Source organism: Dama dama, chromosome 5, assembly GCF_033118175.1.
Source record: "Dama dama isolate Ldn47 chromosome 5, ASM3311817v1, whole genome shotgun sequence".
Taxonomy (NCBI): Eukaryota; Metazoa; Chordata; class Mammalia; order Artiodactyla; family Cervidae; genus Dama; species Dama dama.
Window position 1 is genome coordinate 118016825 of NC_083685.1, and position 27061 is coordinate 118043885.

The window sequence follows — 27061 nt, forward strand, 5'->3', positions numbered from 1 at the left end:
CTCACCAGATGAGTGAGAACTTGAAACCACATTTTCTCATGGATCTTGCTTCCCTTTTTCACCTTGGCTGCTAAGAAGTACAAGCTCCAAATTTTACCTCTAGCAACATTTGGGATGTATTTTTCCGTGCTGAAAGAGTCATAGTTTTGTTTAACTGCCTTAATTTTCTTCTCACTCTGATTTCCTTATTTTATCCTATTGAACAATAATATACATAATTTTTGTAAGTGGCCCCAAATCATTTTACAGACAGCAAAAGGTATAGCCAGGTAGCTAACCAGAGATACTGGCAAAAAAAACAAAAAAACAAAAAAAAATGTCTTTCTTTCTCTCTTTTCATAACATCAAATCTTTTTTGAACAACTTAAAATTTAACTTCAACATGTCCCAGGTTTTAACTGAATAGAACAGTCCATCCTTGTGCCTTTATTTCTGAGCATCTTAACAAAAACTGGCATTTGATTAGTCATGAGATGAAACAAGGTGATTGTTTAGGTGCATTTCTTACAGCATTAATCTTCAGAACCCCCTTTTTTGTCTTTCAGGTCCTGGTCTGAGGAGCCTATTGGGTGAGCACTCAGAACAGAAGTTTCTTTTAACCATGTTATTTTCCCATCAATTAATACATTCCCTCCTAGGTAAGGACAGGCAAGTCTCCCTACTCCTTCAGTACCTTCTCCTTCATTTTAAGTGATGCTGTTTAGTACAGTGATTCTATCAGGAGATAGAGAGCAGGGGGATGAGTGCAGAGTCAGACTTTCTGGACCAAATCCCATCTCTGCACACAACTTGTGTGGCTTTAGATATGTCACTGAACTTCTCTGAGCCTCAAGTTTGCTTATCCATACAATGGACATTGTTGTTCAGTGGCTAAGTCTTGTCCGACTCTTTTGCGATCCCACAGTCTGTAGCCTGACAGGCTCTTCTGTCCATGGGATTTACCAGACCAGAATACTGGAGTGGGTTGCTGTTTTCTTCTCCAAGGGATCTTCCTGACCCAGGGATTGAACCTGAGTCTCCTACTTGGCAGGCATATTCTTTACCACTGAGCCACCAGGGAAGTCACAATGGACATAATAATAGTAAGTGTAAATTAGAAATTGAGTTTAAGTCCTTGGAGCACAGTTCCTGGCACAAAGTGCTTTTGAAATGTTGACTAGATTCCGTCAGTCACAGATATAAAACCAGCTGTTGAATCTTGTGCTCTCTAAAGCTCTTTCCTGAAGTCTTATTTCTAGCAAATTTTTTTCAGGGGAAAAACAAAACAAAACAGGGTTTCCCTTGTGGCTCAGCGGTAAAGAGTCCCCCCAACAAAGCAGAAACACAGGTTTGATACTTGATCTGGATCCGGGAAGATCCCACATGTGATGAAGCAACTAAATCCATGGGCCCCAACTACCAAGCCTGAGCTTTAGAGCCCGGGAGACGCAACTGCTGAGCCTGGGTGCCCTAGAGCCCGTGTGTTTCAACAAGAGAAGCTACCGCAACTAAAGAGGAGCCCCCACCTACCACAACTAGAGAAAACCCCTGGCAGCAGTGAAGACCCAGCACAGCCAAATTAATAATTTTTAAAAACCTAAAATATTTTTAAATTTCTAAGGTGAATTACAACAACTTCTCCAGATTCCTGGTGTTAGTTACCCCTCTGGTTGGGGCTACTTTACTGTCATCATCTGAATGAAATGCACACCCATGCCTGAATCACTGGGACACAGAACTGGGACCAGGAAGAAAGCAGAGTCGGGCACATCTGGTCCCAAACCCCTGGTCCCTCAGCCGTTAGCTGGGTGTCTCTGGGAGTTATCTAACCCTTCCAGGATACCACCTCTCCTCCTGTAAAGAAGGAACACTAATACTTGCCTTCCTTGGTATTTTAATCTCAAACAATGAATGACCAAACCAAGGCGGCTGAGAACACTGAAGGGGCAGGTCCGCTTTGCCCAATGCCTGGCCCCTGATTGACATCTCCTTCCCACTTAGCATCACTCATTCAGCAGATACTGGAGGGGCCGTCTCTGTGCCAGGCACTGCACCCAATGTTGGGGGCTCAGAGAAGGGTAAGACTGGCACAGTTTCTGCCCACCTGGGGCTCATGGTCTACACTTCACCACCCTTTCCTACTCCAGGTCTTCCAGCCTCAGCACCAGCCCTGCCAGAGTCTCCTACTGATCAGCCCTAGGGCGGTCTACCACTATCTAACCATTTTACAGCAAGCTCAGCTAAAGCATCGGGTAGTTGGTTTTTCAAGAGGAGGGTGTGTACTAACACCAGGCGCTTCCGCCGCCTCATTTTTCTAAGCAAACCTAACGTACGTCTGCTTAATAGATTAACTCAGCTGATTCGCTGGTAGGGATCTCACACTTCCATAGCCAGCCAGCAGGAGCAGACAAGAAAGAAGAAGGGAAGGCAGGACAGAAGGGGAAGCATTTATAAAATGTACCAAGATATGAATCCCAGCTCATTGACTTGATGCAACAGACCAGCAGCCTCGGTTTTATCACCACGACCACAACCTCCACCAACACCCTTCTGGTTTCCAGTTTTCAAGAGGGCACCCCAATGAGCCCTGCCTTCTACTGTAACACCCGCAAGTGGTCCCCTCCCATGTCGGACCAGGGTTGGTCTCAGGAACAACAATATTGCAGAAGTGCTAGTAGGTCACTTTTGAGATTAGTTTGTAATTGCAATTTTCCTCTTGGGTACCCCCTCCTCTTCTGGGATCACCCACTCGGCGCAAAGCCAGCTGCCGCGTCATGAGCCTCCCTCTGCAGAGACCCACATGGTGAGGAATGGCCTCATGAGTGGGCTTAAAGGCAGAATCCACAGCATCAGACAAGCCCTCAGGTAAATCATGGTGCTGCTGCTAAGTCGCCTCAGTCGTGTCCGACTCTGTGCGACCCCATAGACGGCAGCCCACCAGGCTCCACTGTCCCTGGGATTCTCCAGGCAAGAACACTGGAGTGGGTTGCCATTTCCTTCTCCAATGCAGGAAAGTGAAAAGTGAAAGTAAAGTCGTTCAGTCGTGTCCAACTCTTCGAGACCCCATGGACTGCAGCCCACCAGGCTCCTCCATCCATGGGGTTTTCCAGGCAAGAGTACTGGAGTGGGGTGCCATTGCCTTCTCCACAGGTAAATCATAACACTGACCAATATTTTACCTGCAACTTCCAGACAAACCCTGAGTCAGCACCACCCAACTAAGCCATTCCCAGACTCCTGCCCCTCAGAAACTGCAGGAGATGATAAATTATCTTAAACCACTGAGTTTGGGGATAATTCATTAAGGAGTAATAGATAACAAATATACCACACAACCTTCAAAAATCTCTACCTGATTATTACAACATGTGTGTGCTCAGTCTGTCATGTCCGAATCTTTGCAACACTTTGGATGGCAGCCCACCAGTCTCCCCTGTCCCTGGGATTTCCCAGGCAAGAATACTGTAGTGGGTTGCCATTTCCCTCTCCAGGGGATCTTCCTGACCCAGGGATCGAACCCGAATCTCCTGCATCTTCTGCATTGGCAGGCGGATTCTTTACAGCTGAACCACTGGGGATGTGATCATTAAGATAATATGGAAAATAATATCCTCTTTGTGAATAAACTTTCCAGGAGCAGCCAAACTGGTTACTGTGTATAGGGTTCATTATTTACACAACAGAGTGATTGCTACAACCCAAGCCTCCCCAAGGTTCACAGAGAGGTGTTAGGAGACCCATGAACCACCTCCAATTATATGCAAGTGTGTGTTTTTCTGGAGAGAGGACACCAAAGGTTCAGAACTGTAATGAAAGGACATGCTTGAGAAGTGAAGTGTTAGTTGCTCAGTCATGTCCAACTCTTTGCAACCCCATGGACCGTAGCCCTCCAGGCTCCTCTGTCCATGGGATTTCCCAGGCAAGAATACTCAAGTGGGTTGCCACGTCCTTCTCCAGGGGATCTTCCCAACCCCAGGATTGAACCAGGGTTTCTGGCTTTGCAGGCAGATTTTTACCATCTGAGCCACCAGGGAAGCTCAAAGAGGACAGATTTTTTTAACCTGGAGAGATGAAGGGCAGATGGAGATCCAAAGCAAGAGAGTCACCACAGCTCAGATGAGACACCAGGGGACCACAGCGCCAAGGCCCCGCACCCTAAAACAAAGGGCCCTGCTTCCCTCCACCTCAGGCACGCGGTCAGCGGATGCTGATGCTCTGGGGAAGATGAGGCAGCGTAACTCAGTCACCTCCTCAGCCCTCCACCTAGAAATGACTCAGAAAGAAGTGGGTGGCTGGGGGTGGGCGGTAGAGAAGGAGGGACCATCCACCAGTCTCAGGAAAATACAGGGAGCCACGAAGCACGGAGGCCCTGGTGACCCGTGATGCTCAGCATGGAGTGTGCTGACCCAGCTCCCCTGAATCTCAGGTACCTCCAAGTTCAGTCCGAGCCTCTTTCAGGAAAATATTCCCCGAGCACCTGGTGCCAGGTGCTGGGATCACAAGGTGAATAAGAAAGCAGCCCTGTTGTCCTAGACCGTGCAGGCTAGTAGGGACCCAGACGGCTGGAGTAAGTGGTGTAAGGCCAGGAGGAAGGGGTGCTCAGGAGAGGCCAAGGCAAGTCTGAAGGAAGTGACCCCGGAACTGAGCCTTGGACCGGGACAGAAGGGATGGGTGGGGGACTCAGGGCAGGAGAACAGCATGTACCAGAGCACAGGGGCAGGAGAAATCAATGCATTCCGGGGACAGGTGGTCATAGGAACCGGAGTGTGGGGACAGGTAGGAGGGGCCAGAACAGAGGACCTTGTCCACCATGCTGACCTGCAGGACCCTGTCCTTGGGGTCTTGGGAGGGGTGGGGGGTAACTGGATGATACTGGAGCTTTAGAAAGACCACTGTGGGCTGGGAGGGGAGGCTATAACTACATGCATGAAGGTCCAGGTGAAAGCTGATGCGGCCTGAGCTCGGGCAAACTCAGTGGGCTGAGGGGCAGGGATGGGCTTGAGAAATGTTTACTGGATGCAGAAGGACTTCGCTTTTTTAAGGGTGAAGAAAATGTTCTGGAGCTAGACAGTGGTGATGTTTGTATGACATTATGAATGTACTGCAAGGGCATGGGTTCCCTCCCTGGTGAGGGAACTAAGATCCTACATGCCATGCGGTGCAGCCAAAAAAGTATAAAATAATAATAATAATATTTGTTATATGTATTTGACCTGTTTGATTGGCCATGGGGATTGAGGTAAAAGGTGGAAGATAAGGTTCCTGGATTAGGTACCTAGGTGCCACAGACTAAAGGAGACAAGGCCAGACAAAGATAAGGGCGGAACAAAGTCCTGGTGCTGCAGCTGGTTTGAGGGACCCTAGGGGATGACTAGGAGGAAACATCAGCCACGGCCCCGGAGAAAGCCTGACCATCAGTGGAGCGGCCAGAGCTGGAGTGAAACTGGAGGGTGGGCATGTGGAGGTGTGTGTTGGGGTAGGGAGGAGGAGATGAGCTTCAGCGAGGATCAGACCCTGGGAAAGTCCAAGTCTCCCTGGGGAAAAAGTCCAAGTCTTCCTGTCAGAAAGTCTCCCTGGTGGGAGAACACCAGGGAAGAGGGTTTACAAGGCCAAAGAAAGAGGCTTTGTGCAAACACTGGGGTCCTGAAGGCCAAGGTCTGGATGTGTTCATGGCATTTGGCATCACCTCATAGCGAGGATTTGGGAGGTGTGGGGGCCAAAGCCATACTTGCTTGGTAGGGTCAACTGAGAGGTGAGGAAGCAGAGAAGTGATTAGAAACCAGGCTTCAGGGGATTTCTCTGACGGTCCAGTGGTTAACCCTCCACACTTCCACTGCAGAGGGCACGGGTTCAGTGCCCGGTCAGGGAAGTAAGATTCCAAATACCAAGCAGCCCAAAAATAAAGAAATAAATATTAAATTAAAGAAACAAGGCTTCAGAGGAGTTTGACTGAGGAAGGGAGTGGATAGATAGGGGGACAGAAGATAAATGGGGGGTTTGTTTGTGATTTTTCTTTTTCCTAAAATAAAAGTGTTACGAATCACGTTTGTAGACTGAAAGAGCCACAAAGGCAGGGGTAGCTACTAAAAGTGGGGTAGGCGGCTCAGTCAGGGACAGCGTGAGATTCTGGGGGAGGGGGTGATGCCAGGGATGGGCTCAGAGCCCAGGTGGACCAGCCGGCCCTACCCAGCTGCAGGGTAGACATGGCCTCTGAAGCCAGGAGGGAAGCTGGGAGGACGGGTGGGAAGGCAGATAAGCCTGAAGCCGGGGCAGGGCGGGAAGTGGAGGGAGTTCCCTCCAGACAGCCTTGTGTTCTAGGTGAAGAGGGAGCTGAGGTCATCTCCTGAGACTGGCCGGCTGGGGTTGGGTGGGGGCCTGAGGTAAAAGGAGAGGAAGGGCCAGGGCTGACCAAGCACTTCAAGCATGGAGCAGGCTGGCAGGTCAGGCACATGGTCCTGGGTGGTCTAAGGAACGGTAGACCTGAGTCCCAGGTCCCCCCACCTGGCTCTGCCATCACCCAGCGGTGACCTTGCACAGGTACCTTAGGTAAAATAGGATGGAGGCCTCAGGAGGCAGTCGGAGAGCCTGAGGTCTTCCCCAAAGTTACAAAGACCTTTCTCTGGGAAACCTGGGCAAGGAGTGATTGACTTCCCCCTGAGGTGGGGACTGTGGGAGTCCTATACCAAGGTCAGAGGATAAAAATCTCCGGAACTGACCAAGCCCCACTGCAACTGTTGCCATGAGCCTCTGGATCTAAACCGGCCAGTTCCCTGACCCAATATTAGGTAAAATACCCAACCTATCTGATGCAAAGAGCTGACTCATTTGGAAAGACCCTGATGCTGAGAAGGATTGAAGGCAGGAGGAGAAGGGGACGACAGAGGATGAGATGGTTGGATGGCATCACCGACTCAATGGACATGAGTTTGAGTAAACTCCGGGAGTTGGTGATGGACAGGGAGGCCTGGCGTGCTGCAGTCCATGGGGTCGCAAAGAGTCGGACACGACTGAGCTACTAACACACACACAGCATCCTAACCAATCATCTAATGCCACCATTCCAGTAGGAACTGTCTGTCCTGGAGCTACAAAAACAGGCTACTAGCCTGAGAAATGGTTGTCAGAAATGGCTCTCCCTTGAGACGGCCTGCTATTCTAACAGCATCTCCCACTATGAGAAACTTTCTTCTCATCTCATTCTGCCTCATATCTGGAAATTCTTTTCCAAAATGCACATGGACCATGACATTTTGGTATGGGGCTTAGTCATTCCAGAGATTTTTATCCTGTCACCTTGGTACGGGGCTCCACACCTGTGACCTTAGTATAGGGCTACACGGGGACGAAGAACAGAGAGCTAAAGAAGTCCAGAGGCAGGGTGTGGTCTGGACCAAAGCAGAGGCACAAGGCTGCAGTGGACAGAGGAGGAGCTACGAGGGTGATGGTGAACTAGGATCATTGTTGTTATTGAGTCGTTGCAACCCCATGAACTGTAGTCCACCAGCCTCCTCTGTCCATGGAATTTTCCAGGCAAGAATACTCGAGTGGGTTGCCATTTCCTTCTCCAGGGGATCTTCCTGACCCGTGGGTCGAACCCGAATCTCCTGCATTGCAGGCAGATTATTTACCGCTGAACCACTGGGGAAGCCCTGAGTTAGAACCATGATAAACCATTATTTTACTAACTGCTATATGGTGGGCAGGTGAGTCACCTCTTTCATCTCATCTCATACTGACTCAACACAACGGTTTTACAGACTGAGAAAAAGGCTCAAAGAGGGACTTCCCTAGTGGTTCAGTGGTTGAGAGTCCACCTATCAATGCAGGGGACATGGGTTTGATCCCTGGTCTGGGAGGACTGTGGCAACTAAGCCCATGACCACAACTACTGAAGCCTGCTCACTCTAGAGCCCACATTTACTAAAGACCGTGCTCTTGCAACAAAGAAGCCACCACAACGAGAAGTCCGGGCAGGGCAACTGGAGAGTAACCCCTGCTCACTGCAACTAGACAAAGCCCTCAAACAGCAATCAAGGCTCAGCACAGCCAAAAATAAAACAAAATTTTCAAACAAGCAAACAAATAACAGTACAGAGGTACCTCAAAAAAAAAAAAGGCTCCAAGAGACAGAGTAATAGTAGCTTTAAAGATCTGAGTCAAGCCTGTGGCTCCAGACTCCAGACAATCGGGTTTTGAGAAGGGGAAGTTCTATTGCTGATGTTCTAACTGACTCTTTTTGGACAAGTTCCTCTGAGGGTCAGAGATTTCATCGGTCAAGTAGTCTGATTACAAAGCTAATGGACATCCTGATTCTGTGGGTAGCCATGGGGATCAAACACCCTTCAAAGCACTTGGGCAATCACAGGAGACCTGCCAGATCGGCCTCATGAGTCTCGTGAGCCCTCCCCACACGAGTGACTGCTCCAAGCTGGGGGCTCAACACACAGCACCACGCACATAAGGCGTCTCCAAGGAGCAACCCAGTCACCCAGCTTCTGCCGATTGACGTGACCTCTGACAAGGGGATCTCATTCTGTGAGCTCTCCCTCTATTCAGTCCCCAGACCCCGCCCAGTCCCCTACTTCACCGGGTCCCAGATGAAGCACAACAAAACCTGCTTATCTTAACGATTCCAAATCAGCTCTAAAGTGGATGACAGGCCAGATTTCAAAGTCAGGCAAAAACCTGCTTCCCGTGCCCCAGAACAAAGTATTACAGGTATTTTGCAGATAATTTGCAGGTATGTTAGATATCATAGCCTCATGGATAGATGGGAGATGATATCTAACCTGTTTTAGATCATTTAGGAGAGAAGTCATAATGACAATTTATTTATTTATTTTTCATAACGACAATTTAAACTCTGTTCTGACTTCATGAATCTAACAAGTTGATTGTATCTCATTTTTTAGTAAAAACAATTGGGGATATGAAAAATAGATATGCTATGGTAGAGGGCTTCCCTGGTGGTCCAGTGGTTAAGAATCCACCTTGCAATGTGAGGGACAGAGGTGCAATTCCTGATCCAGGAAAACCCCATGTGCTGAGAAGTAACTAAGCCGGCGAGCCAGAACAAGGGAAGCCACCACAATGAGAAGCCCGCTGCGCACCACAGCTGGAGAGTAACCTCCGCTCGCCGCAGCCGGAAAAAACCCGAGCGCAGCGACAAGACCCACCGCAGCCGAAAACTAAAATGAATAAATAAACAAATAAATCTTAAAAGTAAAAAAAGAAATTTATGGTAGGACAACAACAAAAAAACCCAGATTGTGGAATCACTCGCTTTCTAATAACCCCTCCCTTCACCCACCAATCCTAACAAGCAGAAAGAGTCACAGAAAGAGGGAATGAAGCTAGATGGGAATCTCACGACTTACAGTTTTCTTGACCTTTGAGGCTTGAACCTGGAAAAGACAGGAGAAATACGTTGATTTCATGAGCTTCCCTTCTCAAGAAGCTTAAGTGATGTTGAGCAAGAGTGGGGACTCACAGAGCAGAAGTGTCAGCAGGGCTCCGAGCCACATCGTGCCCTGCTGGGTCCACCTCAGCGGCATCCTGAGAGAAGCGAAGACTTTGGCGGTTAGTTCTGCGTTGCGGCCATGCCCCGGGGGGGCAGAAGACACCTCTCTGGAGTCACAGTTGAGAGACCTGCCCTGTGAAAAGCAGAGACCACGATTGGGAGCGTCTCCAGGCGCTGCGGACACACTGGCCGAGGCGCTGGTCAGGTAATGGCAGCCATGCTAGAAACCAGGAACAATGCCTGGACGGCCTCATATCTCCTCAGGAAATGACTGGCCTTCCTGAGGGGCCACTGAGCGCAGCTGCTTTTGTTTAGTTTGTTTGGGGTGGGGGGAGACATGAGTGACATTTGCCTCAGCGCTCCTGACCCTCTTTGTGTCTCCACTGGGTCTGGGGGCCCCCTTCTCATGGCAGCCTGAGAGGTTCCTCCCTCCCTTTCTCCAACCTTCCCAACAAAGGGCTTCTCTCCCCGCACACTCAGCATGTCTCTCTGCTTTTCATCTGGCCCCTCCAAGGGGTCTCTTCTCACACAGCCCAAGTCTGGACCTCCTGCCTTTCCTGATACGGGCTTGGAGAGGACTGACTGTTTTTCTAGAGAATTGCAGGTTTGTCAGGGAGACCCTGTAATGCCCTTCCCCAACCACCATTGCCCTCCAGAGAAAGTCACTTCCCCATCCTTCACGGCCCAGCCCTTGCTTACCTCTCCAGCCTGGTGTCTCACTTCTTCCTTCCTTGCCCTGCCCTCTGGTTGCTGAAATTTATAGTTCCCAGAACACATCACATGTCTGTGACTTTGCCAACACTCTGGTACCCTTTCCCCTCTCCTTTTCTGACGAATTCCTACCCATTCATCATAACTCAGTCTAGGCATCAATCCTTCAGCATCCTCCCCTGTCTTCCCCACACTGAGCTGCCCTTCCTCTGGGCCCCCTCACCTTCCTTTCTCAGACACTTTCTAATGTGCCCCGCCTCCCCAAACAGACTGCTGGCTCAACGGTGGCAGGCACAGTGCCTGGTGCCTAGTAAATGATCAAAAACCACCAGTAAAATGGGTGATAGACTGAAAGAGGACAAGTTAACTGTATGGTCAGAAAGAGAGTATCATTGCCTTGGGGGTCACAGTGCTCCTTTCTGAAAAGGTACCCTTGAATACTGTCACATGGTAAATCTGGAAGTTTTGATAAGAGCTGTTAGAGGGCAATGCGTGCAGAAAGGATTTTTTTTTTTTTTTTTGGTTGTTGTTGTTGTTTTGTATTTTCCACTCCCCGCTATAAACTATCTTCTTTGGCAACCTATTAGAAATTACTCCCACCCATTTACCAAACTTCAGTTTGGCAGGAAAAGAAAGGAAACGTCATGAGTAATAAAATAAATGTTGGTGTCAAAGGTGACTTTTACCTACTGTGGAGTAAGCAACTTCTGCTTCTCAAAGTGACATTCAAGCAAGAGTGATAAAAGTCCCACCCCATGGCCCTAAGTTCCAAAGTAAACGTCCAAAAATTAGTCATTGTTTCATACACAATGCTAGTACTTTTAGAACACACCAACAGAAAATAAAGCTTTATTTCAAAAATGTGTTACTGCTTTTTAAAAAAGTAGAAAAACTATATCCTACAATGTACACTATGCACCAGAATAAATTGCAAATAGACCAATCTGAAAGTACAACTGAAACATAAAAGTTCTAGAAGAAAACATAAAAGAATTCCTCATGCCTTGGGCAAAGGCTGGCTTAACTATGATTTAAAATCCAGAAGTCATAATATGAAATGTTGGCAAATTATACTCCATGAATTAAAGTCCTGCTTTGCCCACAATCCCCCCCCCAAAAAGTTCAGTCAAGAGAAAAACTACAAACTGGAAAAAATATTTGCAACTCCCATCGTAGACAAAGAGCTAACTCTAATATGTATATAAATGGACTCATATAGTATGTACTTTTTTATTGGGGTTTTTTTTTTTTTTTTGGTCTATCTTCTTTCAATCAGCATAATCAATACTACACCTTTTTTTTATTGCCGAGTAACATTTCATTGCATGAAAATACCAGTTTGTTCATTCACCCACTTATGGACATGTGGTTTGTTTCCAATTTTGACCTAATACAGATAGAGCTGCTATAAACAAGCCTTTGTCTGGACACATCCTTTCATTTCACTTGAGTAAATACCTAGAAGCTGAATGCCTGGGCTTTATGGTAGGTGTATATTTAGCATTTTAAGACACTGACAAGCTATTTACCATGCTGATTACACCATTTTTTCATTCCCATCAGGAGCGTATGAGAGTTCTACTTGCATCACATCCTCTCTAACAGTGGCAGGTCAATCTTTCCAGATTTAGCCATTCTAATAGGGAGCATGTGTACGTACATGCTCAGTCATGTCCAGCTGTTTGTGAACCCATGGCTCCTCTGTCCATGGAATATTCCAGGCAAGAATACTGGAGTGGGTTGACATTTCCTTTTCCAGGGGATCTTCCTGACCCAGGGATTGAACCCAAGTCTTCTGCACTGGCAGGCGGATTCTTTACCACTGAGCCACCTGGGGAGCATAGAGCTTTCTTTTTATGGTTTGAACTTGCATCTTCCTAATGACTAATGATATTGAACATATTTTTATGTGCTTATTTGTTATTTAATGGGTCTATTAAAATCTTTTGCTCTATTATTAGTTAGGTTGTTTGTTTTCTTAGTGTTGTGCTTTTAGAATTCTTTATATATTCTGGATACAAGTCTTTTATCAATTATGTGATTTGCAAATATTTTCTCCTAGCTTGTGGCATGTTTTTTTATCTTCTTCAGTTCAGTCGCTCAGTCGTGTGTGATCCAATGGACTGCAGCATGCCAGGCTATCCTATCCATCACCAACTCCCAGAGCTTGCTCAAACTCATGTCCATTGGTTGGTGATGCCATTCAACCATCTCATCCTGTCTTTTATCTTCGTAATGGTATCTTTTGACAAGCAGAAGCTTTAAATTTTTAAGACTGAAGCCCATTTTTCCTTTTATGGATTTTTCCCTTTATCCATTTTTCCTTTTATGGATCACATCTAATGTATGACATCTAAATGGATCAGATTTCCTTTTGGTGTCATGTCTAAAATATCTTTGCCCACCAACGTCTCAAAATTTTTCCCCTATGTTTTTACATTTCAATCTATTATCTATCTTGAGTTAACTTGTGTACATGATACAAGACATGGATCAAAGTTCTCTCTCTCTCTTTTATTGCATCAGTTCAGTTCAGTTGTTCAGTTGTGCCCGACTCTTTGTGACCCCATGAATTGCAGCACTCCAGGCCTCCCTGTCCATCACCAACTCCCGGAGTTTACTCAAACTCATGTCCATCGAGTCGGTGATGCCATCCAGCCATCCCATCCTCTGCCGTCCCCTTCTCCTCCTGCCCCCATCCCTCCCAGCATCAGGGTCTTTTCCAATGAGTCAACTCTTTGCATGAGGTGGCCAAACTATTGGAGTTTCAGCTTCAGCATCAGTCCTTCCAGTGAACACCCAGGACTGATTTCCTTTAGGATGGACTGGTTGCATATGGATGTCCAATTGTTCTGGCATTGTTTGTTGAAAAGACTGTCTTTTGTCCAGTTAATTCTCTTTGAACTTCTGCTGAGAATCAGCTGTCCATATGTGAGCACATATATTCTGGAGTCTGTATTCTATTCCACTGATTTGTGTGTTTACCTTTATGCAGTACCATCCAGTTTTGATTTCTGTAGCTTTAAAATACATCCTGAAGTCAGGTAGTGTTAGTCCTCAAACATTTCTCTACCTTTTCAAAATTACTTGGACTATTCTAAACCCTTCATCCTTCCATATAGTTTTAAAACCAACTTCTCAGTTTCAACCCAAAAAGAAGCCTTCCAAAAATTCTATTGGAATTTCATTGAAATTCATGGGAATCAATTTGGGGAGAACTGACGACCTAACAATACTGAGTATCTGACCCATGAACATGGCATATCTCTCCATTTATTTGTCTTCTTTGTTTTCTCTCAGCAGTTTTATAGTTTTCAGTATATTTTTCATTATAAACTGTATCCTTTTTAGTTTTTAAATCATGTGACTGTATCAGGGTATTGGAAATCATTTGAAATGGCTGTTGTAGGGACTTCCCTAGCTGTCCAGTGGCTAAGATTTCATGCATCCATTACAGGGGGCCCAGGTTTGTTCCCTGGTTAGGGAACTAGATCCCACATGATGCAATTAAGAGCCTGCATGCCCACAACTAAAGATTCTGCATGCTGCAACTAAAACCTAAGATCTCACATACTGCAACTAAGACCTGGTACAGCCAAGTAAATAAATATTTTTAAAATAATAATAATAAAATAAAACAACTCCTGTACCCACCCCCTACCCCGACCCAGGCAGCACAGCAGGGTGACCTGGGCTAAGGCCCAGAGTCAAGACGACATGGGGCTGGTTCTTCACAGGACTTGTGGGTCCTCAAGGGAGAGCCTCCCTCACCATTCTCCATGGGTTTGTCTGTCTGTCTCCCTCTTACTCTCTTTCCAGGGGAACCACTCCTTCTAGTTCTGATGGAAATCTCTTCCTTTTCTCTTATGCCTTGGCTGTGAGATAAGAAATGAAGTGTATATTCTCCATCATTTATTTTATTCCTTGAAAAGATAATCATGCCCCTTAGTTTTCATTTGCAAAGTTTGAATGTCTTAATCAGAGTTAAAAATGTATAAAAGGAGGGACTTCCCTGGTGGTCCAGCGCTTAAGAATCCGCCTTGCAATTCAGAGGACAAGGGTTCCATCCCTGGTCAGGGAAATAAGATATGACATGCTACAGAGCAGCTAAGCCTGAGTGCTGCAACTACAGAAGCCTGTGTGCCACATCTAGAGAGTCTGTGTACCAAACCAAAGATCCTGAATGCAACAACTAAAACCCAGTGCAGTCTAATTAATTAATCAAAATGTGTAAGAGAATTTTTCTCTATTTCACCTTTTTAAAAATAGGCAATCAGCTGACTTTCTATATGTATGTGGCCCCCACATATCTTCCTGTTCCTTCCTCTGGTTCTTAGTGGATTCCTTAATCAGAAAAAAATAAAAAAGGTTTCACACAACTATTTTAAATCCTTGGTAAATAATCAAGAAACTGACTCCCACATTGCTGAGGATGGAGACCCCAGGAGTGCCCACCAAGCAGGACGAGCTCACCCGGGAAACTTGCTCCCACAGCACTGCTCTCTTCTTCCTCTTCTCAGGGGACAGGATGCTGTCTACATGCTGTGCTTCTGCCTTCAAACACCAGGGATGTCACAAATCCAAATCACTGCAATTCACTAGCTGCCTGAAAAAGCTGCTTTTTGGGCTAAACCTCAGGAAGTGGTTTTTCTGAGAAGCTGGGGTGGATGCGGGAGGAAGAGATGGGCAACAAGGATGTCAGAGGGCAGAACCAACCTCCCATCTGTTTCATGACTACAGTGATAGGAAATAAGATATCGGTCATTTCCCCCAGCCGTGACCTGTGCCTGACCTGTGACCGGAGGTCTGATTAATTAACCTTGGCCAGTTAATGAGTGAGTCTAATCCTGCATTGGCCAGATTTGAAAGTCACCTCACGGGCATGTACTAATACACAGATCAGAAGCCTGGGTTTCCAGTCCTTTCTCTGCAGCTCAGTAGTGTTAGTGTTTTGAGGTTCACTTTCTGCAGCTATAAAATAGGAGTAGTATGCCCACCCACACTGGAGACACATAGTCAACAAGAGAGTTTGAAATGCAGTACCTGGATGCAATCTCAAAAACAACAGAATGAGCTTTGTTCGTTTCCAAGGCAAACCATTCAATATCACAGTAATCCAAATCTATGCCCCGACCAGTAATGCTGAAGAAGCTGAAGTTGAACAGTTCTATGAAGATCTACAAGACCTGCTAGAATGAACACCCAAAAAAGATGTCCTTTTCATTATAGGGGACTGGAATGCAAACGTAGGAAGTCAAGAAATACCGGGAGTAACGGGCAAATTTGGCCTTGGATTACAGAACGAAGCAGGGCAAAGGCTAATAGAGTTTTGCCAAGAGAATGCACTGGTCATAGCAAACACCCTCTTCCAACAACACAAGAGGAGACTCTACACATGGACGTCACCAGATGGTCAATACCAAAATCAGATTGATTATAGTCTTTGCAGCCAAAGATGGAGAAGCTCTATTCAGTCAGCAAAAACAAGACCAGGAGCTGATTGTGGCTCAGATCATGAACTCCTTATTGCCAAATTCAGACTTAAATTGAAGAAAGTAGGGAAAACCACTAGACCATTCAGGTATGACCTAAATCAAATCCCTTATGATTATACAGTGGAAGTGAGAAATCGATTCAGGGCATTAGATCTGATAGAGAGAGTACCTGAAGAACTATGGATGGGTGTTCCTGACATTGTACAGGAGGCAGGGATCAAGACCATCTCCAAGAAAAAGAAATGAAAAAAGGAAAATGGCTGTCTGAGGAGGCCTTACAGATAGCTGTGAAAAGAAGAGAAGTGAAAGGCAAAGGAGAAAAGGAAAGATATACCCATTTGAATGCAGAGTTCCAAAAAATAGCAAGGAGAGATAAGGAAGCCTTCCTTGGTGACCAGTGCAAAGAAATAGAGGGAGACAATAGAATGGGAAAGACTAGAGATCTCTTCAAGAAAACTAGAGATACCAAGGGAACATTTCATGCAAAGATGGGCTCAATAAAGGGCAGAAATGGTATGGACCTAAGAGAAGCAGAAGATATTTAAAAGAGCTGGCAAGAATACACAGAACTATACAAAAAAGATCTTCATGACGAAGATAACCACAATGGTACGATCACTCACCTAGAGCCAGACATCCTGGAATGCGAAGTCAAGTGGGCCTTAGGAAGCATCACTATGAACAAAGCTAGTGGAGGTGATGGAATTCCAGTTGAGCTATTTCAAATCCTAAAAGATGATGTTGTTAAAGTGCTGCACTCAGTATGCCAGCAAATTTGGAAAACTCAGCAGTGGCCACAGGACTGGAAAAGGTCAGTTTTCATTCCAATCCCTAAGAAAGGCAATGCCAAAGAATGCTCAAACTACCACAATTGTACTCATCTCTCACGCTAGTAAAGTAATGCTCAAAATTCTCCAAGCCAGGCTCCAACAGTACATGAACTGCGAACTTCCAGATGTTCAAGCTAGATTTAGAAAAGGCAGAGGAACCAGAGATCAAATTGCTATCATCTGTTGGATCATCGAAAAAGCAAGAGAGTTCCAGAGAAACATCTATTTCTGCTTTATTGACTATGCCAAAGCCTTTGATCATGTGGATTACCACAAACTGTGGAAAATTCTTCAAGATTTGGGACTATCAGACCACTTGACCTGCCTCTTGAGAAATCTGTATGCAGGTCAGGAAGCAACAGTTAAAACTGGACAAGGAACAACAGACTGGTTCCAAGTCGGGAAAGGAGTACATCAAGGCTATATATTGTCACCCTGCTTATTTAACTTATATGCAGAGTACATCATGAGAAATGCTGGGCTGGATAAAGCACAAACTGGAATTAAGATTGCTGGGAGAAATATCAATAACCTTAGATATGCAGATGACACCACCCTTATGGCAGAAATCAAAGAAGGAAAGAGCCTCTTGATGAAAGTGAAAGAAGAGTTTGAAAAAGTTGGCTTAAAGCTTAACATTCAGAAAACTAAGATCATGGCATCTGGTCCCATCACTTCATGGGGAAATAGATGGGGAAACAGTGGAAACAGTGACAGACTTTATCTTTTTGGGCTCCAAAATCACTGCAGATGGTGACTACAGCCATGAAATTAAAAGATGCTTGCTCCTTGGAAGAAAAGTTATGACCAACCTAGACAGCATATTAAAAAGCAGAGACATTACTTTGCCAACAAAAGTCCATCTAGTCAAAGCTATGGTTTTTCCAGTAGTCATGTATGAATGTGAGAGTTGGACTGTAAAGAAAGCCGAGCACCGAAGAATTGATGCTTTTGAACTGTGGTGTTGGAGAAGACTCTTCAGGGTCCCTTGGACTGCAAGGAGATCCAAACAGTCCATCCTAAAGGAGATCAGTCCTGAATATTCACTGGAAGGACTGATGATGAAACTGAAGCTCCAATACTTTGGCCACCAGATGTGAAGAAGTGACTGATTAGGAAAGACCCTGATGCTGGGAAAGAATGAAGGCAGGAGAAGAAGGAGACGACAGAGGATGAGATGGTTGGATGGCATCACCAACTTGGTGGACATGAGTTTGAGCATGTTCCGGGAGTTGGTAATGAACAGGGAAGCCTGGCATGCTACAGTTCATGAGGTCACAAAGAGTCGGATACAACTGAGCGACTGAACTGAACTCAGTTGTAGGATGTGCGATCTAGCTCCCTGACCAGGGATCGAACCCAGACCTCTTGCATTGGGAGTGAGGAGTCTTAGCCACTAGACCAGCAGAGAAGCCCCTCCAGTTACATTTTAATTTCACAGAAGCAACAAGTCATTTTTTTGTCTGTCTCACATGTTTTTTGGGACAGTCCCAATGATTATTCATTGTTGATCAGAAACTCAAATGAAACTGGGCATCCTGTATGCTAACTGACAGCCCTCACTCAGGACCCCTTCTGGGGAGCAGTCCATGTCAGGAATGCTTCTGCTAACCTGGAGTCACGAGTAGAAAAGCCAGAACTTCCAGGGGCTGAAGCCATCCATTCCCAATTTGTGCTTTTTTGGGTATTTGAATGGACATCAGGGGGAAACAAGGGCTTCCTTGATGGCTCAATGGGTAAGGAATCCGCCTGCAATGCAGGAGACACAGGAGAAAATAGTTTGATCCTTGGGCCAGAAAGATCCCTTGGAGAAGGAAATGGCAACCCACTGCAGTACTCTTGCCTGGGAAATCCCATGGACAGAGGAGCCTGGTGGGCTACAGTCCAAAGGATTGCAAAGGGTCGGACACAAATGATCAGGAGCACAGAGGGCCGCAGAGCGGGAAATAAAGCACTGAGCCGGCTGCAGACCGGAGGGAGTATCAGGAACGCTCTGCTCAAGGCCAGGCCCCACCAGGATGAAGTATCGAGGATGCCCTAGAAGAAAGGATGGCATGTCCCAGTGCGAGCAGGCACCAGGCTAAGCTCCAGGAAAGACAGAGGCCTGGCCCTGCACTCCAGGGGTTTGGAGGGGAGGCTTCCCTATCCCTGGATATACATTAGTTCCTGCCTTGGTGGAGCTTATAGTCTAACGGGGCAGCCATGAAACCTAAGTACCCAAGAAAGTGAATTCATAGCCACAAACTGTGTTGATGGTTGTAAAGAAAGAAACTGGCACAGTGATGGAGAAAAGTCAGGGGGGTGGTGGATGGGGAGTGACTTCCTTAGACTGGATAGTTGTGCACATACTAAGTCGCTTCAGTTCAGTCGTGTCTGACTTTGTGATCTCATGGACAGGAGCCCCCCAGGCTCCTCAGTTCATGCAGTCCTCCAGTCAAGAATACTAGAGTGGGTTGCCATTCCCTATTCCAGGGGATCTTCCTGAACTGGGGTCGAACCTGTGTCTCCTGCATGGCAGGCAGATTCTTTACCATCTGAGATCAGGAAAGCCCTGACCCAGAGCAAAACAGCCACCATTTTTCCAACCTGTTCTCTTAAAGCTCTGGGCTTTAGAAATCCATTCTTCTCCTAACATTTTATTTATCTTTTTTTTTTTTTTTTTGGCTGTGCCTGGGTCTTTTGTTGCAGTGCGCAGGCTTTTTTTCTTGCATCACATGGCTCTCCAGTTGCAGTGCATGGGTCTAGTTGCTCCATGCCATGAGGGATCTTAGTTCCCCAACCAGGGATGGAACCCTCGTCCCCAGCAATGGAAGGTGGATTCTTAACCACTGGACCACGAGGGAAGTCCCCATCCTTCTCCTAACATTTTAATATTAACATTAGGGATTGAGGAGAAGTAGTAGGAAACACAGAAGGTAGGAGACAGGAATGCTGGCTGATGGCTGCTGTTCATATCCTCTCTCTTATGGCTTGCTCACCTTGCACATAGACTCTAGGAGTTTAAGAAAGAAAAACACTTTAAAGTACTTAAAACATTGCCTACTAGAGTGGTTCTCAGTCTAGCCTGTGTGTGGGTAGCCAGCCCAACTGGCTTTCATGGGGTCAGCAGAAGTGCGTTTCCATTTCTTATCGTAATCATCTATGCGTCAGCTCGATTTTAACAGGAAATCTGGCTAGGGCAGCCGCAGAGGAAGCAGAGATCAGGAGTTGTGAGGGCCCTCTCATCTTGGTTCTCAGCGGACCCCTCCATCCCCTGCTTTGAAAGGAAACAATGGTTCTTGCCTAAGAGGCTTCACCTCCCCAGCCTTTTGGGCCAAGCAGATTGGTGCTATTCCTGGGCTGGACCTCCAGCTGATGGAAGTATGAGGGGGCAAACTTGTCCCCCTCTCATATTTAGCCTAAAACCCAGAAAATGTACTGAGTTTTAATAAAGGAGGTGGGGTGGAGGTAAGGAATCCCAAACCCACAGATCACAGGGGCCTTGATACCCATCTTGTACAAAACTCCAGCAGGGACTTCCCTGGTGGTCCAGTGGTTAAGAATCTGCCTTCCAGTGCAGGGGACACGGATTTGATCCCTGGTCCGGGAAGCTGCCACGTGCCACGGGGCGACTGAGCCCATGTACCACAACTACTGAAGCCTGAAATCTACAGCCCATGCTCAGAAACAAGAGAAGCCACCGCAGTGAGAAGCCCACACACCACAGCTAGAGAAAAGCCCGTACGCAACAATGAAGACCCAGTGCAGTCATAAATAAGTCCAGCAGATTATTTATTAGGTATGTAAAAACTTTTTGTTGTGTCTAAGCATCTCCTAAAATCTTTCCTAGTGAGTTATGGCTCTCACAGCGTGCAGAACATCACTAAAGGCTTCATCAAAGAAAAAAAACACACACACACACACACACATATACAGAGGGGGCCCAGACCTCTGTGGCTGGAATAAATTTAGGGAAGGATGGAGACTAGGGAGTCTAGGCCAGACCCAACAGCGTGGCCAGTGAGGGTCATGCCCAGGAGGAGTTAGGTCATGTATTAAGGGCTAGATGAGGCCAGAGACATGGAGGAGGAGGGGATAGTAGGAGAGGTGCTCAGTGAAGCAACTGAAATGGGGTTCGAGCACCCAATAGATAGTACAGATCAGCGCAGATCTCTTACAGGTTGGCGGAGAGCAATTTCAGTTACCAGGCAGGAAGTAGAAATGACCAAAACCCAGCAAATATCTTCTAAAAGTAGGTCAGGACACACTAACCTGGTTTCTTCTGTTGTCAGAGTTATTAGATTGTTAAATGAGTAAATCCTGCAGGTGTAGGGCTTGTGGATTTCAACAGGATGTCTGACCAGGAGTGTCCTGAGGTCCTCATGGAGAAGAGTGTGGCATCTGTCATGTGTGGGACAGTTAGATCCAAAGAGTTTTGATCCAGGTCAACTCAAAAGATATCTGTAGGAACCTCCCTGGTGGTCCAGTGGTTAAGACTCGGTGCTTCCAATGCAGAGGGTGCAGGGTTTCATCCCTGGTCAGGGAACTGGGATCCCACATGCCGCATGGCGTGGCCAAAAAATAAAAATAAATAAGTAAGCAAGTAAAGGTTCACAGAAGTGGTGCATCACTGATCCAAGATGACATTAAAAAAAAAAAACACATACCATAGTGGAGTGCCACTTGGCTCTAGGAGGTCTTGAGAACATGCTGACTGGATCCCTGAAAGACACAGCAAATGAGAGAGATAGATATGTAAGAGGCCAAACGACAGGATCAGTAGTAAAAAGTTGTCACTAGGAGGGTGCAATGGGCCAAATGATGATGCACAACAGAAAGTTAAAGTTCCTCAAAGCTGACCTTACAAATACAGGATGATGATGACAGACATGTTGCTTAACAGCAGGATACATAGTGGAAAGACGGATGAGTTAGCGTGGCTGCCATCCTGGTTGACGGCATTAATGAAAGTGAAGAGTTCAGAAGAGGGGAGAAGACAGCCCCACTGTATTTTGTCACACACGCTCAGTTCAGGGGATGACGTCCCAAAGCATACAGAGGGGTGATGAAAATGCCACAGGTAAGGGACCTTCAAAAACCACACCATAAGAGGAGCATTTGAATAAAGTAGAAATGTTAAGACCAAGAAGGAAGATTTGGGAAGATCTGAAAATCACTGCAGATGGTGATTGCAGCCAAGAAATTAAAAGTTGCTTACTCCTTGGAAGGAAAGTTATGACCAACCTAGACAGCATATTAAAAAGCAGAGACATTACTTTGACAACAAATGTCCATCTAGTCAAGGCTATGGTTTTTCCAGTGGTCGTGTATAGATGTGAGAGTTGGACTATAAAGAAAGCTGAGCACCAAAGAATTGATGCTTTTGAACTGTGATGTTGGAGAAAGCTCTTAAAAGTCCCTTGGACAGCAAGGAGATCCAACCAGTCCATCCTAAAGGAGATCAGTCCTGGGTGTTCATTGGAAGGACTGATTTTGAAGCTGAAGCTCCAATACTTTGGCCACCTGATGTGAAGAACTGACTCATTTGAAAAGACCCTGATGCTGGGAAAGATTGAGGGCAGGAGGAGAAGGGGATGACAGAGGATGAGATGGTTGGATGGCATCACCAACTCAATGGACATGGATTTGGGTGGACTCCGGGAGCTGGTGATGGACAGGGAGGCCTGGCATGCTGCGGCTCATGGGGCTGCAAAGAATCAGACACAACTGTGCGACTGAACTGAACTGAACTGATAATTATCTTCAAATATTGAATTATTTTATTCATTTTAGAATTTTACTTATTTTTTATTTGTTGATTTTTGATTTGTTGATTATCTATTTTAAATATACCAGTGTGCACATGTCAAACCCAAACTCCTAATCTATCCTTCCCCTCACTCTTCCCCTGCCATAACCATAAGTTCAATTCTCTTAAGTCTATGAGTCTGTTTCTGTTTTGTAAGTAAGTTCATTTGTATCATATTTTTAGAATTCACATAGAAGTGCCATCATATGATATTTGTCCTTCTCTGACTGACTTCACTCAGTATGATAATCTCCAAGTCCATCCATGTTACTGCAAATAGCATTATTTCATTCTTTTTTAATGGCCAAGTAATATTCCATTGTGTATATGTGTGTGTGTGTGTATCACATCTTTATCCATTCCTCTGTTGATGGACATTTAGGTTGCTTCCATGTCTTGGCTATTGTAAACAATGCTGCAATGAACTTTGGGATGAATGTGTTCTTCTGAACCATGTTTTTCTTTGATATATGCTTCAGAGTGGGATTGCTAGATCATACGGTAACTCTTTTTAGTTTTTTAAGGCACCTCCATACTGTTCTCCAAAGTGGCTGCACCAATTTATATTCCCACCAACAGTGTAGGAGGGTTCCCCTTTCTCCACACCTTCTCCACAATTTATTGTTTGTGGATTTTTTGCTGATGGCCATTCTGACAGGTGTGAGGTGATATCTCATTGTAGTTTTGATTTGCATTTCTCAATTGCATTGGTTGTATGCAAAAGAGGAATGGGACTTTTATTTTTTAACCTTTCAGTAGAAATTATAGGGAGATCTACTTTAGTTAGATCTCTGTAACACAGAAGGTGAGGCAAAGTTAACTTAGAAGTGGGGAGACATTTCCAGAGGGCTGTGGAGTCTCCTCTGCGTCAAACTCTGGCAGCCACGTGGGCAGACCTGTTCTGTCCAGGGGAAAACCGGCTACTGCACATTTCTTCATCTTACTGACGAAGCTTCTCAGAGCCACATATTTGTCAAAGCCAACGTCATGAGTCAGAGCAGAGTCAGAGCAGTGTTCCTGCTGATTGCCAGGGTTGAAGACAAAGGAAAGAAGTTGTCCTCATCATGAAGGTCACTAAGTGGCCTCCGCTGCTCATAGGTGGGGCTGGGATCACCACTCCGGTTGGGCGCTGAGAAGAGCCATAAAGTTGTTCACGGAGCTCAGGCATCAACTGCCAGATGCCATGAGAAGTCATCTGTGTCCCTGTTGTGGAAACCCAAGTGGATCCGTCTGACCAGCCAAACAGCAAACGTGACAGGAGAGAAAAGACAAGAAGGAAAGCAGAATGCAGTCCAAGCACTCAGTCTTCATCTCAGCAGGGTAGGGTGCCAGCCAGGGGTGGCAGAATAACCGGAGTCGCCGAGGAAATGCAGAGAAATCTCAACAGCTACCTGAGGGAGAAAGGGGCTCATCTGGGAGTGAGGCTGACAGAGGGAGACCAACTGGCTGATTCGGTAGGGGCAGTGGAGGCTTGGCTTTGAGGGAGAATCTAGGTACAGGAGACTCGTAAGAAGTTTTTCTCTGGGCAGTGAGACGTAATTCTCCCTCATAGCCCCCTTCAGACAACCTTCAGTGAAGGCTTTTGAGGCACTGTTCTCAAGAGATTGGGAGAGGGGGTTTCTACTAAAATGTACTGAGCACTCAGTACTTCTCATGGATGGTCTCATTTAATCTTATGGATTAGATGCTAGAATTATCCTCACTGTACAGGAGAGAAATGAGAGTCTTAAAGAGGTTATTACACTTGCTCACAATCCCACAGGTGGTTTAAGTCCATTGGAACATTGGCTGCCTGACTCCAGACCTAAGCCCTGAACTCCAAACCTGATGCCTCTGGAAGAAAAACATTTCAGGGCTTCTTGAAATGCACCACCATAGGGAAATTTTTGGCTTAGAACAAAGACCAAAGGGGTCAAAGCCTACAAAAGTTGAAATGCACGGAATATGAGATATTTATTCACCCAGGTTATTTTAGGATGCCATCCTTCAGCGTGTTTTATACAACTGTCTTAATGTTTCCTGTTTCTTTACAGCTTCATTACCTGATTAAACAAAATTAAAACAGATACATCCCAATAAAAAAGGCAGCCAAGTTGGAGGATGAGACTATGCACAGGAAACTGTGCTCCCGGACAGACATGAGGCTCATGTGATTTAAGACCGAGCCAAGAGCCTGTATAAACATTTCCAACTCTGAGAACGTGAGAATGCACATGGGTCTCAAACAGATCCCTCACAGACCTCAAGGATCTTCTTCAATTAGAGCTGTATATTTTAAAAAATGGAAAAGCTGCCCAGAGAACATTTAAATGTAGGATCACACACACAAAGTTTTCATGTGAATGTTCACAGCAGCTCTATTTGTCATTTCAGCTTTCTGAAAAAACTGGGGTCCGCCCAGATATCCTTCAGTGAATAAATGTTGGTTACATGCACACCATGGAATATTCCTCAGCAATGAAAAGGAGCAAACCATTGATACAGGCAACAACTTGGATGAATCTCCAGAGCAATAAATAGGCTGAGTGAAAAACAGCCAGTCCCCTACATATGATCCTATTTGCATAACATTTTTGAAATAACAGAAGTTTAGAAATGGAGGCCAAATGGGCAGTTTCCAGAGGCTGGGGGTGGGGACAGGGGAGGGAAAGGGTGTGCCTAAAGAGGGCAACAGGAGGATGCTTGCGGCTTGGGAACTGTGTATTGCCTGCAGTGATGGATACCAGAACCAACACGGTGATAAAGCTGTTAAGAACTTTACACACACTGAAACACAATGAGTACCAGTAAAACTGGGAGATTAAATCCCATAGGTGGGTTGTATCAATGCCAGTGTCCTGTAACATTACACTGCAACATTAAAGTGCTACCACTTCAGAAACCTGGATAAAATATACACGGGCTCTCTGTATTATGTGTTACAAATGCACAAGAATCTAATATTATCTCAATAAAAACTGCTATTAAAGGACTTCCCTGGTGGTCCAGTGGTTAAGAACCCGCCTGCCAGGCTTCTCTGGCAGTCAGTGGTAAAGAATCTGCCTGCCAGTGCAGGAGACACAGGTTCAATTCCCGGTCCGGGAAGATCCCACATGCAGCAGAGCAAATAAGCCCGTGCATCACAACTATTGAGCATGTGCTCCAGAGCCCGTGAATGGCAACTACTGAGACCTCAAGCCACAACGACTGAAGCCCACGTGCTCTAGAGACCATGCTCTGCAACAAGAGAAGCCACCGCGCGAGAAGCCCATGCACTGCAACTAGAGAGTAGCCCCTGCTCACTGCAACTAGAGAATAACCTGTGCAGCAACGAGGACCCAGCACAGACAAAAACAAATAAATACATAAAAATTAAAAAAAAAAAAAAAAGTCTGCCTGCCAGTGCGGGGAACACGGGTTCGGTCCCTGATTTGAGAAGATTTCACACGCTGCAGGGCAACTAAGCCCGTGCACCGCAACTACTCAGCCCACATGCCTAGAGCCCAGTCTCCACAGTAACAGAAGTCACTGCAGTGAGAAGCCCGCACACCGCAACTAGAGAGGAGCCCCTGCTCGCTGCATCTAGAGAAAGCCCACATGTAGCAAGAAAGACCCAGAGCAGCCAAAAATAAATTAATTAATAAACATTAATTAATTGCTATTTTAAAAAAATAGACTGGTTCCCTGTCCCAGAAGGATTCCAGTGCTGGTTGTATGTCCCCTGACGAAGGTGTTGTTGGGGGGTTTACTGCATGGGGCGGCCCCTCCAATTCTCCTGCCGTCTTATGGGGAATGAGACCCTTCCAGAGCAGTGAGGAGGTAGCTGAGCATTGCACAAGGGTCCTCCGTTTCTGCCAGTCCACAAATGTGCAGGGAGAGAGAATCAGAGAGAACTAGAATGTCCTCCTTACAGATTCTCGTTCTCTTATACCAAGAGGAAGAGGTGAGCTGAGCGGCTCTGAAGGTTATTTGGCAGGGCTACCTCTGTCACCGTCTGCTTTTCCCTAAAGGCTGGGCTCCCCTGGGGTCTGGGGGTTCAGGCAGCTCCCCTGGCAAAGATAAAACATGAAAGTTCACGTTGCTACTTGGAATCTGGAGGAAACTTGGAAATCCTCTCCCCAGTAAAAGAACCTTCTAGATGGAAAGAGAACAGGAATATTTTGAGACCTAGGAAAGACATGGATGTTCAAGGAGGTAAAGGGGTTTTGAACATTGTCCTAGCTGAAATGCACCAGCTTCTCCTAAAGGAAGTGTTTCCTTCCTGGATAATTTCAAGGCCAGGTTCATGTAGACGGTTATTCCTGATGGACCTCTTGAACAGTGAAATGGATAGATGTGGGGTGTCCTTAGACTTCTCCTCCCCCCTAGGTTGAAGCCAAGAGAGACATCCCTTAGGTGAACTGACAAACAAGGTCCCTGAGGCTGGCCACAACCTGCCCATGCAGCCCAGGTGGACCGGGCACTGTCTCAGGACTTCCTGGCCAGGGAGCTTCCTTCATGGTTTCTGGGGTCCCCGTTCACCACATGCTCTGTGTCCTTATACCAGGACCTAGCCCAGTACGTGTGATGTCAGACTCGGGGTACCAACCTTTTTATTTTTGGCCACCACACTATGTGGCGTGTGGGATCTTATTTCCCCAACCAGGGGTCAAACCTTTGCTTCCTGCAGTGGAAGAGCAAAATCTTAACCACTGGACTGCCAGGGAAATCCCCCAGGCACCAGCCTTTAAGGAATGTCCCGAGTCCTATCCGACCCCAG

The 27061-nt window shown here is 46.1% G+C and overlaps 1 protein-coding gene and 1 long non-coding RNA gene across 4 annotated transcripts in view; one reads left to right on the forward strand and one right to left on the reverse strand.

Moving 5' to 3' along the window:
* PECAM1 (platelet and endothelial cell adhesion molecule 1) overlaps window positions 1–27061 on the reverse strand; it is a 101360-nt gene that overhangs the window by 52089 nt on the left and 22210 nt on the right. Inside the window, exons 2-5 of one of the 3 annotated variants that reach the window (XM_061144393.1) lie at window positions 21182–21236; window positions 20787–21060; window positions 9470–9632; window positions 9357–9383 (exon numbers count right to left, since the gene is read on the reverse strand). In XM_061144393.1, the coding sequence (XP_061000376.1) occupies window positions 9357–9383; window positions 9470–9533 (91 nt within the window). In that variant the 5' untranslated portion in view covers window positions 9534–9632; window positions 20787–21060; window positions 21182–21236. Of the gene's footprint in view, window positions 1–9356; window positions 9384–9469; window positions 9633–10198; window positions 10375–20786; window positions 21061–21181; window positions 21237–27061 lie in introns of those variants that run through there. The other 2 variants (XM_061144391.1, XM_061144392.1) reach the window with 2 other exon arrangements.
* LOC133057639 (uncharacterized) lies at window positions 9575–24960 on the forward strand. Its single transcript, XR_009693063.1, has 3 exons — window positions 9575–9704; window positions 20090–20313; window positions 24697–24960. It is a non-coding gene; the product is annotated as an uncharacterized LOC133057639 (long non-coding RNA).